At 39.5% G+C, this 17,033-nt stretch overlaps 1 protein-coding gene and 1 long non-coding RNA gene across 3 annotated transcripts; one reads left to right on the forward strand and one right to left on the reverse strand.

The window, feature by feature from the left end:
• The first annotated feature begins 820 nt into the window (after positions 1-820).
• Positions 821-5,846, forward strand: LOC113050759 (uncharacterized). Its single transcript, XR_003276811.1, has 3 exons — positions 821-1,053; positions 1,908-2,050; positions 3,128-5,846. It is a non-coding gene; the product is annotated as an uncharacterized LOC113050759 (long non-coding RNA).
• Positions 5,847-12,093: 6,247 nt separating this feature from the next.
• Positions 12,094-15,494, reverse strand: LOC113050761 (POU domain, class 3, transcription factor 3-B-like). 2 transcript variants are annotated; one of them, XM_026214038.1, is made up of 2 exons: positions 13,467-15,494; positions 12,094-13,151 (listed from the first exon to the last, which is right to left on the reverse strand). In XM_026214038.1, the coding sequence occupies exons 1-2, from the start codon at positions 14,673-14,675 to the stop codon at positions 13,038-13,040; spliced, it is 1,323 nt and encodes a 440-aa protein (XP_026069823.1). In that variant the 5' UTR covers positions 14,676-15,494; the 3' UTR covers positions 12,094-13,037. The 2 variants fall into 2 exon arrangements, with proteins under 2 accessions (XP_026069823.1, XP_026069822.1); XM_026214037.1 differs by having other exon boundaries at positions 13,458-15,482.
• Positions 15,495-17,033: the final 1,539 nt, after the last annotated feature.

Below are 17,033 nucleotides of genomic sequence, written 5' to 3' on the forward strand. Positions count from 1 at the left end.
AACGTTTGTGCTCAGGTTTAGCCACAAGCGTTCACAAAGAAAAATATACTCGACCCCTGGTCTCTAATTCACCATGGGGGTTAGTGAGCTTCACATTAATCACATGCTAGTTCTGGCCAAACTCAGCTAGCCTAGGGATAACACGCCTGCTGGAGGTGCTTCTGTGAGCCACCCTAGTAAATATGAAAAATGTCACATGTCACAGAGGTCTACAGTATAAGGTTGAAGAATTCTATTAAATTACATTTTAGTTTTTAAGATATAAAGACGTTTAAAGTTTCACGTTTAATGTCCAAATGTTAATTAAAGGAATAATCCACATTCAATACAACTCAGCTCAATATTGCATTCGTGGCATAATATTCTAAATTGAAATATTTATGGAAAAAAAAAAATTAATCAAAATTAAAGTGCCTCTCCATAATCACGAATTTTAAACATAATAAGCAACAAGTTGAAGTAATTTTTTTTCTGCACAATTGTGCCACGAATGCTTTAAAAACTATAGCTTTTATTGAGTTATCATGTCAAATTTTTTTGATAAGAATTTGTTTTCTTTATCGTCCTTAACCATAGAGCATGACGTTGTGACTTCACCACTCTCTCGAAGACTGTTTTGTTGTCTTTTCAAAAAAGATTTGTGACGAGTGGGTTGGGGCCGAGAGCCGTGGGAACAGAGAGAGGCGGTGGAGTGATAGGGAAATGAGCGACACTCGAGACCGGTGAGTGGAGCAGGTGTCGCTCATTTCCCAATCACTCCACCCGCCCCACTCGTCACAATGTTCTCCTCCTTTCCCTGAATTTTGGAAAGTGGCTGTAGTCCAGAAAGTAAGTTCCTTGAAAGTCAAAAGAGCTGTTTGGTTTCAGAGATCGATAAAGGAATAGCAAATTCCACAGGCTGAAATGTGGAAATTGTGTCTTTTTGAGAAATAAGATTTACGCTGCAGGAAAATAAAGGGCTAGGAGTGGCATGACATGAGATTGCAAGAAAAAGTAAGGAAAGAGTGCAAGAGAGAGAGAGAGGGATGGGCCTGGATTCTTTAAGGTTTAGTGGTAAGATGCAGGCTTATTCCACTCATAATTTCCATCATGCTTTTCCTAATATCCTTACTGGCTTGTGATGGGATAAGCACATCTCACAGTGTGTGTCGTTTTCACTTTAAAGCTGCACACTGCTTACAGCGTCCATTGTGGCTGACACAATCAGCCATAGGGGCAGTCTGCTTAAAACTGCTTTTCCTCTGCTATTTTGCACGCTGTATCTCTCATTCCATTCACGTGGGATTTATGTGAAAACATCTTAGTGGTAACGGACAGCACATGTTTTCTGTTGAGACTTGGTCTAATGATTTTGTTTACTCGGGGCCAGTGCCAAAGGACATGGCAACTGTCCAGATATTTTTTGAAAAAGGCGTTATTTAAAACAAGGAAATATTGCAACAAAACGTGTTCTTATGAGTTTGGATAATGTGATGCAAAGTGGCTATTTCAATGGCAATGAATATAACATGGCTATTATTTAACCGTCGTACAAGTTCAGTCATACTCATAACTTGCTTATGAACGGGGCGTGAGCCACAATTTAGGAATGTTCAACACTGGCGATATTACAATAACGAATCAAATATGAATAGTTCGCCGATGCAGGAAGCACCATTGATCGATACTGAGACATAACAGCTGGGGGGAGTGAGTGTGGTGAAAGAAAAACAACAGATTTCTCTTTTCCCCTTTGAACACACACTTGCGTTCATGGGTGCAAATGTTTGAGTATCTGTGTGTGTGTGTGAGAGAGTTTCTTTGTCGTGGGTGCCAGTGCTCCTGTCATGCCCTGGGGCCGTGGAACCGGCCCCAAGCCCCAACCCTGCATGAACTAGCATAGGAACTGATTGGCTGCTTATCTATAGGGAGAAAGAAGAGGTAGAGAGGCAGTGATTGGAAAAGGCAGCCGGAGGATACGAGTGGTGCCCAAATGGTGTCCTCTCTTCGGAGACACAGGAGAGACGTGATCCACACAGAGAACGCAATGCCCAGGGACACAGACGGAGAGGTACGATGCACACATATGTAGCACACACACACACACACACACACACACACAATCAACTAAGCCTAAATAATAAGTATGCAGGACCGAACGCAAGACACAAAAGTTTAACTCTGGCAGAGCCTGCTCTTAGGAAATCACTGTTTTATTTACATTGTTTCTCCAGAACGGGCTCATTTGGGAAATGGACTTTGAAACAGTCCTTCAAGCGAGGCCTTTCTAAAGCTGGATCCTCCAGTATTGTTATAACGTAATGCTCCAAAGGCATCAGTGGAGAAGGCTTATCCAGATTTCATATCTGCCCTCCCGCAGCCATGGAAATCATCTGACTGATTATCAAAGAGCTGCGCGTGGAGTGGCCCTTAATTGATAGCAAAAGCTCTATAATAAATAGAGACGTTTTGCCGAGGAGCGGAGAGAAGCTGAACTGCCAGTGATTACCTGCTGGAATCAGGCCTCATCAATATCAGCCTAATTTACAAAGCACTTCTGGCAGTGCGTGGAACAAATCGACCGCCGCAGCAGATTGGGCCGTGGCCACGGACGTCCACAGATATTAGGGCTTTTAGCGATGGGCCTGTGGGGGGCTACCTGAGTATTGCTCCCCACACACTGCTGATAAGGAAGAATGGGGCGATTTAGATCAGTGAAGTGCTTTCTTCTGCCAGCTCTGCTAATGCCTCCTTTTGCAGGCTTATGTGGTCATGGGGCTATGTGCCAGAACTTGCACGGTTTTTCTCAGCGTATTTCTATCTCGTTCATCTCATGTTGAACACCTCGGTTCACAGACACTATATTTGTTACACAGACAGTAATGATAGATCAGAACATGGATCTGTCAGCTTTGTGTTATGTGTGTAAGCCATATCATGTGTGAGTCTCTTTCACTCTCAGATGGAACCACTTTGTCGGCCCATTCAGCCCCCCAAACACACACACACACACCAGCGGAATGGCTGTATAGGGTTTCCAGCCTGCGAGACATGTTAAAGGGTTCCTTCCCTGCTTCCCATGGATGAAAATAGTGTCCCGGTGTCTTCCCTCCTCTCCTTCATCTTGCATCTGTCTTTTTTCCCCCAGGTACGCATCTGAGGTGGGGTCCCGGTGGCGTCTACAGGAAGGAAGCCATTAGTACGCAGTGTGAAGAAAGAGGCCGTGGGATGCAGCTGCCCGTCGCTTGGGAGGAAGAGGTTCAAGACCTCAGACAGGACGGGAGTAATACGACCCTCTGTAGTAGCTGAGACAGACCTTAGAAAAACTTCCTACCGCTTCATCTCATGAACATTTCCTGCTAATGGACTTGCCCTGGAAGGGGCACCCACTAGTCTTGCTACCTTTAACTAGAGCGTAATATATACTTCTTTGAACCAACATATTAGTTTTGGGGATTTGTTCATACAATCACGGATAATGTTTGCACTCCATCTTTTAATCGCTAGTGCACAGCAGCATTTGTGCACACAATTATAAACACTTTAAACAACAAAGTTGATTCCAGCAGTGATATCGGTGAAAAGCCGCTACCAATCAGACATAAAGAATTGCTCTAAATGAGACCGGGATAACAAGGACCGGGAGTCTTGAGACATCTTCCTCTGCTGATGAGAGGACACCGGCTCTTTGGCTACCGCTGGGCTCCCTAACATCTGCACAGGCAATTTAAACCCACTGCAGACTGCAAAGGTTAAACCACTAAAATCTAATATTTGCCTGGAGGGGGTCATGGCGCTGCAATTACTAGGTACAATCGCCAGAGCTAATCAGCTCGCCTGGCTTGCAGGGGGCCGGGGTTGGCGAACGAGCCCATGATCAGAGTCTCTGTCCTCTCGCTGTTCTGTTTACTTATTAAACTCCATCTTGTGTTCAAGGAGCCCTCTGCACAGTGGGCAAATTTAGCTCCCAACACTCTCAGATATCGCCACACTTCACAAGAACTCGCGTTAATCAGTAGTTTTGTTCTTTGGTCTGTGAGAGAAAAGGGATAAATCTGCCAGTTATTAAGAAATATAATGCTCTTCACATAAGACAATCTACCGATGATGTGGACCTGACCTGAGAATGAGTTCAGAGATGTTTTTGTTCATACTTTGTGAAGTAGTTGCTGTATACAGTATATTCCTTATATTCTCTTTACAAAACCAAATATAGGATTAGAGCATGATGCATTATGATTGTCTAGTCTACACCCCTTTTGAACGAGGCTCGGGGAACAATTACGGGGTAATTAAATATGTGCCAGTACAGAAAAAAAAGATAATTATGTCCTTTGTGTATTACACCAATTAATTACTATTATTTCTGGGATTAAAGCCTTTAATGACTTGAGAATCTGCACATACAACACTTGCGAGTGCACTTCAGATGTCTAACCAGGTTTTCTACATTACTTTTCTTCATCTTTTTTTTCTTCATGCATTTCTGGCAGGTCACGTGTTTGATGTTTAAGTTTACACTGTCCGTCTGGCCAACATTGAGCAGATTAGTTGAATCTCTGCCATCTGGGCTTGGCGAATGAACACCTGGAGTTGTCCTAACCAGGGCTGCTGTAGAGCACCTTTGAGCTTTTTATCCTTAGAGTTACAGAAGCCATTTAGGCTACCAACCACTTTCTTTCACAGCAAGACTTAATATTGGCTTGTTTTGTCTTGAGATTGAAGTCAGTTATAGTATCTTCTGTTTTATTGTAGAAAACCCAGTGAACCTGCTGCACATGCATGCAAACAAACTTTCACTCACTCTCTCACACTTACTCTTCTTATCTGGAAAAGATTTTCCAGTGCTGCATTACTGATCTCTGTTTAGGCAAAAGAGCTGTGGCATCCATTCACAGTGATCTATGTATTGGCTTTAGGCAGTAATACCTAACCTAGGATGTGTGGGTCCAATTATCAGTAATCTATTAAACCCTGAAACCTATAAATGGTTACACTGCAACCCTCTGACCTAAAGACGGCTCAGATGCTCTATGTTCTAAATCCCTACCTGGTTAATGAGACACTGAACCCAACAGCCCCTCTTCCAGCTCCCCTGCCCCCCTCCCAGGGCCTATTATGATACTGTAATTGCATTTTCCTTCTTGTTCAAGAGCTGCTGATACTTTGCTAATCAATGGACGTATAGGAAAACGCATCTATCCAAACCAAGGGATGATCTCTGGAATGGGATGTCACTTGCATGCCTGTGTTTTGGGACAGTGGGTGTCATGCGGGCTGCTGCCCCTCCTGGTGTAAGCATTATTGACAAATCGATCAAGGAGGTGATGCATCAGCTATCTACAAGCCCGCTCCAAGCCGCCAAATCTCTGACATGCTGTCACCTTGGTAACTGCTGCTGAAGTGAATGGCCTGCTGGGATAGCTGACCTCGGTTGGCGGACCGCCATGACGCAAAGGCAGGCGTGTGGTTGGAGATGTCACCAGACCTCTGAGGACCATCGATCCCCCCAACATCTCCACCACAATCCTTCCTGATCCAGGCTAAATTTATTCCTCTCAAACAAGAGCGTGGCAACTTAACATTTGTGATCGGACCGCATGTGGAAGCCATGGATTTGAGTGATTAATGGATCTCCAATTATCCTCAGTCTGGGAGGCAGCTGCAAAACAGAGACTCGGGATAAAATGCAAAGTCACACTGTGTTGAGAAGGACTTAACTACTAAAAACTGCAACAAACTACCAACATTTACCTTAAGGCCTCACACTGTTAATATTAGCAAATTACTTTCTGTATTTTGGACGAAACAAATCTTATGGCTTGGGTAAAGGCTTCTTGCAAAAACTTGTTAAAAAAAGAAGCAATTGTTTCACATTTTGCAGATGATGAATACTAATAACTGGCCATAATTGCATTGATTGAATGCAGAACATTATAAAAATGTTGTCAGTCACATGGTCATACAAAATGATGTTTTATAATGATGAGTCTGATTGGCTTGTTGAAATACGCTCACCCATTTCAAGGTGAATATTAGTTCTATTATTTGTGTGTATTAAACATTCATAGGTAGATAAAAAAATATAATATAAATAACCTTGCCCAAAATCCAACAAAGATTTCTGACCAAAATGTACATTATCATAATTTCATTAAGTTTTATATCTCACAGATGTTTTATGGGCTTTGTGAAATATAGATTAACTCTGTATATATAATACATATACAATACAATTTACATTGTTTCAGTTTCATATGAACGTAGCTCATATGAAATAATCTCTGCATCCAACAATAGAAAAAAAAAAAAATTATAATAATAAATGATCATCAAAATTATTTGAAAAAATACTGCAAAACATGGAAAATGTTTTATATGTTTAATCAACAAATTGCTAAAATGTTATATGTTAACATCTAAATAGGCCCATAGTCAGTACTTTGTATAATGTACTTAATTATTTATGTACGCCTACAAAATGTTATGGGTGTTTCTTGTAAAATAAATATTATTATTACGAATATGTCATCCCTCTATTTCAATTAGTTAAGTTGATATTTAAAGTAAAGTAATAGGCATACCCATAAAAATGTCACTTGGCATGCACACTGCAAAATGCAATTTTACTGACACTACATTCATTCTAATGGGCTTTGCAAAAATAGAAATGCATTAACTTGAATGCATTGTTTTGTGTTCTTTCTCTCCGATAATAGACTTATTAGCGGATTTTAATAGGTTACCATGGTGCTCGATTAAAATTTACAGTCGAAAGTAGGCAACTTGACATTGGTTTATACTGTAAACGTTGTTTAGTGGCAATTTTAAATAAAGTGTCACTCTCAAAGATTGAAAATCTTTTTTAAAAGAAGGCAACATTAGGCCTAATATGTAAATGTTTCCATTATCTACATTATTAAATAAGTGTCATTTTACTAACAAAAGTAGTATATAAATCCTTATTCAATTTAAAATACTAAAAACTAAACTGATTCATCTTTGTGAACAACCCTTATACAACGCCTCCGTACAAAACGGCAGATGGCGCTGTTGGGCCATGGAAGTGTCCGGTCCAGCTGCATAATAGAGTACAGTAGTAGAGCTACATATGTGTTGTTGCGCTTAAAGAAAGCAATGACTTGAAAAAGACTTGTTAGTTCGTGTTAGTAGTCAATCCACAAGAATCTTTTTCCAACAACAGAGCTATTTTGTTGACTATTCTGGCTCAAGTGTTGATATATATAAGTATATATATACTAAGCAGGCATAGCTACATTTTTGCAAAATCAGACATAACATTATTTTCTAATTGCTACTACTACAACTATATTACTACTACTACTAACAACAATAACAGCCTATTTGTGTTAATTTTGAATGAAATAGGTAATTTGAGTAATATGTAAACTACTATCGAATATGAACGAAACTTACAGAACAATAGAATCGATCTTTTTGGCCAATGGCTAATTAAATTAAATGTCAGTAACCTATATTAGAGTTTGCAAAGCAACAAGCTATTTTTTTTTTTTATAAATGTAGCTTCAAAACATCGTGGAAAAACCTGAGAATTAAAACAAACATGAAAAGAAGCGTACAACCAAACAAACACGTTAAAACACTTTATATTATCTTGCTTTAGGCCTATATTCTTACTGTATCTATTAAAAAATATTTAGGTTTATCCTTGTATATGCCACCAAACAGTTTATGAACTGGTTGAAGGTTAATCATTTTAAATCCTCTCAACCCTATAGAGTGGCCCTTTCCCTCACCTGTCCGTCTCCTCGTCTGTCCCTGTCCCAGGGACTTGAACTTCTCATTCTATAGAAAGGAAATGCGACACGTCACGTCACTCTGCATACATATTTTATTAAGCTCTATTATCGCGACCTAGAGAGCGGAGGGCACGCGGTGCCCAGCACGCACATACCGCATGGGCACATGATCCGGAGCGATCAGTTTCCCAGTGCGGTCCGAATGGTCCAGTCTTACCATTTTTTTTATGTTGCTGTGTTAGTTAGTTATGAATAAAGACTACTTATTTATTTGCGTATTTGATTTGGGGTATCAAAATTAATATACGGTAGTCGTACTTAGCAAATAATAACTCATTATAGACACCACACCACCACGGACCCAAGTGACCGCAGTCTGCACAATTCAATCTAAAGAGGCTGGGATCTCAATGAGACGACCATGCAGTAATGCAAATACAAGACACAGATCTAGCCTATATATATATATATATATATGTGTGTGTGTGTGTGTGTGTGTGTGTGTGTGTGTGTGTGTGTGTGAATAATAAAATAGGCTAATGAAGTGTAAATATAGCTTTTATATTTGATAGAAATGCTGCAACTCAACAATAAAAACACCACATGTGGTCTACTGTGTTTTGAGCAAAGCGCAAATGTGTCTGGTTATTGTATGGTTATTGGAAATGAAATCTCTGGTTTGCAGAGGGGAGCAGCACCTGTGCTCGCTGAACATGAACGGCGTTTACAGTGTGTCTCCAGAGGGAGAAAGGAGAGAGTGACTGGGAGTGACTGGCCCTCCAAACAACACAACTGGGGACTTCCATGGAGTTCTGAGGGCCCTTACTTATGACACGCTGCGGCAGCTGAAGTTAGTCTAAGTACAGCATTACTGCAAGTACAGTGACTGAGACTGTGTGCTCTGAAACCTATTTTGATTTTAAATGTATATTTTAAGTAAATACAGCAAATATGATACTGTTGTTACTTGTTAATAACCAAGGTGACATTATTATTATTATTATTATTATTATTATTATATTACTCTTATCATCGTTATTTCTTCCTGTTTTAATGTTCAAACAATGTGTGTAACGAGAATGCAAAATAGGCCTATATATATATTTTTTTTTGCAACTGAACTTCACACACACACACACACACACACACACACACACACACACACACACACACACACACACACACACACACACACACACACACACACACACACACACATATATATATATTACAACAATAAGAAATTCATTACTATGCAGAATTCATAAATGTAAAAACACCACTTGGGGGTAAATAACTATTCCTCGTGTTAAGTGGTCGACTATTTTGAGAAGTAAATACTACTAAAAAGGGCAATAATAATTCTATAATTTGACAACCTTAATAACAACCTTAACTATAAATAAACTTTGACGAATGACGAATATAAAACCAAGGATTCTGCCAAGAGTAACAAAATACAGTGATTTTGGATTAGAGCAATACAGATATTTGAAAGTTACGACCATTACCGCCAACATGATGACAACAGAACATGGGATTAAAAAAGGCGGTCTGGAGGATGCCTCCCAGTCCCCACTGAGAACTGTCCCATGTAAGAGCATTATGAATGTGCACAGCACGAGGGGTTAAGAAACAAAAAAGAAACACCCAAGTTTTAAAAAGACACAAACAGTCTGGCCTGTTTCTGTTCGTCTGCACAAAGGTTGTAAACAATCAGGTGTGGAAACCTCATCGATTACATTAACATTAGCCTACCTTTTTTGACACTGATCAAAACAAATGTTCGTGTTCGTTTCTTGAGTTAAGAGACCACGTTGTTCATTCTGTACAAAATATTTTGTTGGTTATTGTGGTATTATATGCGAAATTAAAAGTGGAATTCTGTTTACAAGTTGCTTTTATAGCACATAAATAACTTAGTGTGTGTCTACCAGTCTGATATCCTGTTTAAAATGACTCGTTAACGATCTATTGACAAGTAATTATTGCCCCACATTAGCCTATACTTAGGAATAGTAGGCTATTTATAAAAAAAAAAAAAAAAAAAAAAAAACTAGAGGCCTATATCAAAAATTATCTTTCGATAGCAGCTGGATTCCCATTGCTATGGCATTGACTCTGTATAATTATTATTATTAGTATTATTATTTCAAAATTACAACTTTCTTCACTGATGTTTTCAATGTGAGTTCTGTAAAAGTTTATAGAGTATTAGCATGTAGTCTATAGGTGCACGAAAACTGCATATTGTTTAAGAAAGACTCTCATAATTACAATACTAAAATGCTTATAATAATTTTAGCTGCTTTTATAATCGTATTGGTATAAATTGACCAAATTTTTATTTATTTATTTATTTATTTTTATTTATGTATTTATTTATTATTATTTTTCGAGTTACAAAAATAAATAAATAGCCTAATAAATAAATACAACAAAAGGAAGAAGGAGAGAAAGTTACCTGGTAATTTTTCTAACCATATAGGCCTAGTTCTGCTATATTTTATCAGCACTGCCTACATCTGAGCACGTGGGTCGAAAGTCATGTGACAGTATGGAGTTTAGTGCTGTTTGTCCTGAGCATGCTTAACATATTCCAGGCCTCCCTGCAGACTACAGAGATCTAAATTTGAGTAAACTAGAAAATTTAAATTCTATATTCTGTATTAAAGCCATGCCATCCGAAAGAAAACTATAGGGTCATTCAACAACAAAAAAGGATTTTAAAGACAAACACCAAAATATACTTTTTTTTTTTTTAAATCTAGACATTTTCCTCAAAAAAGTATTTAATAAATAATACTGACAAATAACGCGAAATGTAAATCTTCATGCAGCAATCATACACATTAGCTGAATTTTCCCCTTTATGTATTAGCCTACTTCTCAAAGACAGCATTAACTTGGGTCGCACAAAATCAGTTTGAATGTCATATTGGCACTCTTATTATTAGGGACAAAGATAACTTTTTGCTGAATAATCATCCCAAGAAAAAGTTTAAGATATTTTTTAAAACACAGTCCGTTTTATTTATGAGGCCTAGCTCAGAATAATTTCATCCTCAGTATTTGGCTTATATGAATAATATTAGGGATGTAACATAAAATCACTTTATGACATTTTTACCGACTAAAGTTTACAGCATAAATTATATACAGGCCTATTTGAGAGTCTTTGGGGCATTGGTAATCGGCTATGAAATCAAATAATCTGGCTTATTTGAACAAGCAACACATAAAAATGGAATAAGATGTTTGAGAGACTCGATAAATATAAAATAAAACAACATAAAAAAAAATAAAAAAATAAAAACAATTCCATATTTAGGTCATCACACGAAGCCTGAAGAAGGAGCTAAATTCTGAGAGAAATTGACAAAACCAATTGTTGAGAATTATTATTAGTATTATTATTTTACTAAATGTTATCATATTTTGCTGTTCCCAAACACCTCGACTGATCGAATGCTAAAAATGCAATAGAAAGATGTGCATATGCAGTATGTCCGTAAACACGTGTTTTAGTTTTCTGGGGTACGGGGACTGTGCATAATTTAAAAAGTGATTGCTTATCAATATTTAGATGATAGATAGATAGATAGATAGATAGATAGATAGATAGATAGATAGATAGATAGATAGATAGATAGATAGATAGATAGATATAGTTGAATGCAAAAAGCAGACCAGTGAAACGCTGAATAAAATTATGTAAAAAAAAAGATGATTGGGTTTGATTTAAGGCATGTGGATTTGACAGTTTGAGTTTGAACGTTATAAAACAGGTACAAGCGCGTGACACTGTAAACATTCCAGCACTACAAGCGATCAACTTTTCTGTGCTTGCCCTGCTTAGATTTACTAAACGTTGCTATCTCTACTACTTGTCACAGAGACACATTTCATCCTGCTAAAAAAATGGTTGCACATTGAAGTAATTTACAGCGGTGACAATTTAGCTGGTTTGTCTAAGAGCAGAATATTAGCTAAAACAGAATCCTAAAAGTTGTAAAAATGCAAAACTCCTGTTAATGCTTTCTGTCGAGGCCTACGATTGCCACGTTACACTGATCTATTTCTATTTATTTATTTAAAATGCATTGTGTGCAATATTTATATGACGGTTATATTATAATCAAACATCTCTATGTTGCTGGCAAAATATTAGAGAAGTTTGGTTTTCGAGTGTTATTTTCTATTCTGCAAGTCATAACATAAGGCTATTAATATACAGCATACCATTTTAAAATGCATTTGGCTAAATATTGCTCAAATATTGCATCCTAATTTTTTTTTTTAAACAGCTAAGATCTTAGGCACAACACACAACTTTGTTTCATTCTAACAAATTTATTGTTCTCGATCATCTCTTACGGAATCACTACTGAAATTAAATTACAGTCAAATCATCACATCAAAATATACCCTTCTCACCCTACTGTCAAAGTCAGCTCGTGTAGATTTGTGCTCTTTTAAAAATGAGAATACAAAATTAAACAAAACAAATAAGGTTAAAAAAAAAAAAAAAAAAAACATTCTACACAAGTCTGGGGGAAATAAATAATAACTGTTTGGAATAGTTCGTTGTATCCCGAATAAAATATTAAAACAAAGCATTTTAATGAAAAATATTAAGTAAATCATTCCGATCAGAATCTGATCTAATGAATCTATATTGCCGGCTTTACATAGTCTTGTTTATTAAAACCTACCAAAGAATACTGCTTGGAAATGGCAGCGCACGAAAACATCCACAGCTCCAGCTCTGGCCCACTTGGCAACGGATGTTCGCGCAGAACATTTTCAAAGAGGTGCAGCCGCGGAATATTCAGTCTTTTCAAAAGTCATCTTTGATTTCAATTCGTCCTCAAAAATCCACGCAAGATCCAGTTCTTTACATTAAAAAAAAAGTAAAAAAAAAAAAAACATTCAAAAGATGTGATCTTGGAGATCAGAAATTGAGGGCAGTCTTTTGTTGTTTTTGTGAGGATTGGAAGGCCAGGGGGGTGGGGTGGGGGGAAATCCATTCCATATTTTTGGATAATATTAAACCATGCAGTCCTCTCTGCCAAGTTGGATGGAAGCTTCGTGGATGCCACTGTTCTTCGCATTGTTTCAACTGAATTTCATCCCTTTGTTTGAGGTTTAATGTCCCATAAAAACATACACAATTGCTTGCGTCTTTTGCCTCTCAAACAAGACATTGGTGTAACAGGGTATGGGGGTAAAATATTTTGTTGTTCATTGCTAATTTCTGTTATTTTTCAGTTGACGTTAATGCGCCAATATTACCTGGTGGAACGAACTTGTAGTTGTCACCCTCTGGTCGCCCGGTTCGCTCGGCCCAGTTAAACTTGCATCTTTTAAGTAATCTACTAAAAAATGTCCCTGAAAGAAAGAGCAGACACAACCTTTTAGGTTAAGACATTTAAGGGCCTGGAAGAAGATTATCGGGCGGTTTAGGGTTGGGAAGGAAGAGGGGTGATTTTTTTCTTGTGAAAAAAATATATAACACATCTGCAGTCTCAATATTCCCTCACAATCACAGTATCAAAATGTTTTGCTATCTTGGTGATAGTCTGTGTTTTATCAGATATATATAAAATATTTTTTTTTTTTGTCTTGTATGCTGTTCTATGTCTCACTGAACATTCGTTTGCAGTCCATGGAGGGGGGCGGTGTATCTGCACTCACATTGCCGACCTGAGAATATACATCCTCCGGCGTCTGCGGCACTCCTGGGGGCGTCATCCTTTTCTCTTTCTGTCTCCGATTGCAAAACCAAACTCTCACCACCTCCTTCTCCAGCTGCAGGTTGTCCGCTAGAGAGGTTATCTCTTGGGCCGAAGGCTTGGGACATTTCAAGAAGTGACTCTCCAACGCACCTTTGACGCTCACTTCGATGGAGGTGCGCTTCTTGCGCTTCCTGCCCTGAGCCGCAATCTTGTCGATGCTGGTGGGGCTGCCTGTGGAAGAGTCTGCTTCCTCCAGCCATTTATTGAGCAATGGCTTCAGCTTGCACATGTTCTTAAAGCTGAGCTGGAGAGCTTCGAAGCGACAGATTGTAGTCTGTGAGAAGACGTTCCCGTACAGAGTGCCCAACGCCAAGCCCACGTCCGCTTGCGTAAAGCCCAGTTTTATCCGGCGTTGTTTGAACTGTTTGGCAAAGTGCTCTAAATCGTCCGACGTCGGCGCGTCCTCGTCGGAGTGCGGGTCGTGGCTGTTCACTCCGTGGTGTGCTTGCTGGTGATGTTGATGCTGGTGGTGATGGTGGTGGTGGTGGCTGCTGTGATCGAGCTCCGGGGTGTCACCACGCACCAGACCCGGGTGCACTAGGCTTTGGCTGCCCGGCGGACTGAGCATGCCGTTCACCGTGAAGCCTCCGGGCTGCGAGTATATGAGGGACTGCTGCTGCTGTTGGCTCCCAGTTAGAGAAGGTATGTGGGCAGCGGTGGTGCTACACCAGGCACCCGCGTGATTCTGGTGGGGACCTAAATGTGGGGGCCTGTGATGCAGCGCAGTCCCAGAGTGCAAATCGTCTCTCCCCGAGTTATTTTTCACGTCCTGCTGCTGTTGCGGACTGCCTGTCAATCCAACCGGACTAGACGACCAGTGCGATCCTGCTTCAGCTGCGGCCACTGCGGCAGCTGCAGCCGCCGCTGCAGCGTGAGGCAAGGACGTCACCCACTGGTGAGCGTGGCTCAGCATATGTCCCCCGTTGCTCGCTGCCATTGCGCCCTGCATGAAATCGCTTTGTACCATTTTTACCGCTGGGTCGCCTCTGTACCCACCGGACACCGAGGTTACCGCAGCACTGCCCTGCTGCATCCCAACTCCGGAGTCCGAGTGCACGATCGAGCCGGACGATAATATACTGCTGGGTAGATAAGGGTTGGAAGCCGCTGTGGCCATTCCGCTAACCTTATGAATATGTTTGCAGGTCACCCCCTCCCTTTTGCAGAAACTTTTTTTAATGCAGGCAAATTATATCTCATGAATTATTCAAACTTTAAAAGTCTAACTTGTGTTTTGGCAAACACCATCAACAAAAAGCAAAGAGAAAGGTAGCCTATTGTAGGCGAGAGGACGAAATCCGTTTCTTGAATAATTTGTGCATTCATATATTTCGAACATATGAATGATTGAAACGATAAATTCCACTTTTGTGTCAGCGTTGAAAACCCCTCGAAAGTCCAACAGTCCTTCGATCTATATTTTCTTTTTAAATAGTCTGAAAACAATTTAAAAAAATATAAAATATGACAGATTAAAAATTGTTTCAAAACTTTGTCCCGCAAGAAACTTCCGGCGCTGGAAGAAGTTGTAATATGCCCTTAAAAATAATAAGTCCAAACGTATGTTCCGTTACCGAGTGGAAAAATATTAAACGTGGTTCTTCCTCAATTCTTTTGTTATTTAGCCGCAGAGATTTCACTTGCGCCGTCCCTTTATTTCTTTTCTTTTGCAGATCCTTTTATGGTCCTGTAAAGCCTGTCTCTTTGTTCGGTTTTGATGTGTTTAAACCTGCCAACCCGCTCCAGTTGTAGTACAATCCAGTATTACAGTGCAAAGCAGTGTTGCATGCCTTCTTTCTCATTCGCTTGTTCTCTCTCCTCTCTCTCTCTCTCTCTCTCTCTCTCTCTCTCTCTCTCTCTCTCTCTCTCTCTCTCTCTCTATGACAGTTAGCTCCGTCCCTCCCTCAGAGCTCGAGGACACACGAGTGTTTACCCTGTGCTGCGTAGGCTACGTCGTCCACGTTTTTTTTTCTCTCCCCCAAATAGTAAAGGAAGTCGGGTGTACGGCTCTCGTTGATTGGATAGCACGGGCAAGATTGACAGGTCGCTTCAGGCACTTAGGCCCCCCTTCCGACGATTCCAATTGGTTGCTTTTGAATTTAAATAAATAAATCAAGATAAATGACTGAAAACTCTAAAGAATGTGAAAATGTATTAATAAATCCCCATTTAAGTACAATTTCCCTACGTTTTGGTGAATTATTTTAGTGAATCATTGGCAAGACAATGTACCCGTTGGTGGGCTATTTCCCAGGGCCATAAAAAAAAATAACACAGTTCTTTTTTCCCCAGTCTTAGATAAAAGTGATGAACAGAGACCTCTAATGCAACTGAACTGATCTTGCTGTAATTGAAATTTCGAGATAGGTCTTTTGAAAAGCACTGACCGGCTGCACTTATGTTTACAATCGTTTCATTCTTATTGACAAAAAAGGAGGTCTAAAATAGTTTTTCTCTCAGCTAGTCTGTTGCAATTTTTAAACTCAACTAAGCATGCCCATATAAATATATCGACGCAATAACCATTGCTACTATCGATTTTTCTCTCTCTTTGCGCGATGCTTCCAAGCGGAAACAGAGAGTGCGAGCGAACTCAACGCAAGGAAGGCATTGGGAGAAAGTGGCAACCAAAACGGAACCAAACTGAGCAGTCATTTGGGGATTTGCAAGAAACATCTTTTAATATAACTACCAAGATCGACTGACAATAGGGCAAGCACGACATTCCTTTTCAAATTTGGCGCTGAATTGTTCAGACGTTACCATCAGACCCCTACAACATATGGATTCACCTAGTGGTATAAATAAAAAAGTTCAAAGAAAATTCGCAGTGATTGACATACGGTAACCCCAGCTTCAACAGAGCGGTGACACTTGGTGTCAAGGGATCTCCTTGTTTATGAACCACAGTTTACTGCTAGAATAATAGTAAGCTATCATAACAAAGACAGGGGAAATGTTAACCAATAATTCTCCATTTTACACCAATAATAATTCTAAAAGCTAATGTGACAGAAAAGCTAGATTTAAAATTTCACGCAGAAGTAGCCTATTGATGTATGACAACACTAAATCAGGTTTTGTAGAAAGCCCAAGAGAGGACTACGCACTCCCCTTCCCAGAAGATTTCCTTTGGATCAGACTCAAAAACCGAGAGAACCTCGTGGATTTGTTTACATTGAATGGCAAAGTAGGGCCACCGCCACGGGGCTCTCTATTCATTAATTTCCAGCAGATTTTGCTGTAAATCAACTGCTATGCATTTCATACTGCTCGCTTTCAAAGAACGTCTCGTGCGGCCAAAAGCAACGTGATAGCCAGCACGAGGAAAGGGATTCACTCACTCTGAGAAGTCGAAGCAATTTGAAACGTTCAAGACTTCGACTTTCAAAGTTTAATGTTTTTATCTGAAAAAAAAAAAGTAGGCTGTTTATTATTTATTTGTTTATGTAACAAGGTCCCCGTGTTCCCTGCT

This window comes from Carassius auratus, chromosome 31 (assembly GCF_003368295.1).
Source record: "Carassius auratus strain Wakin chromosome 31, ASM336829v1, whole genome shotgun sequence".
Lineage (NCBI taxonomy): Eukaryota > Metazoa > Chordata > Actinopteri > Cypriniformes > Cyprinidae > Carassius > Carassius auratus.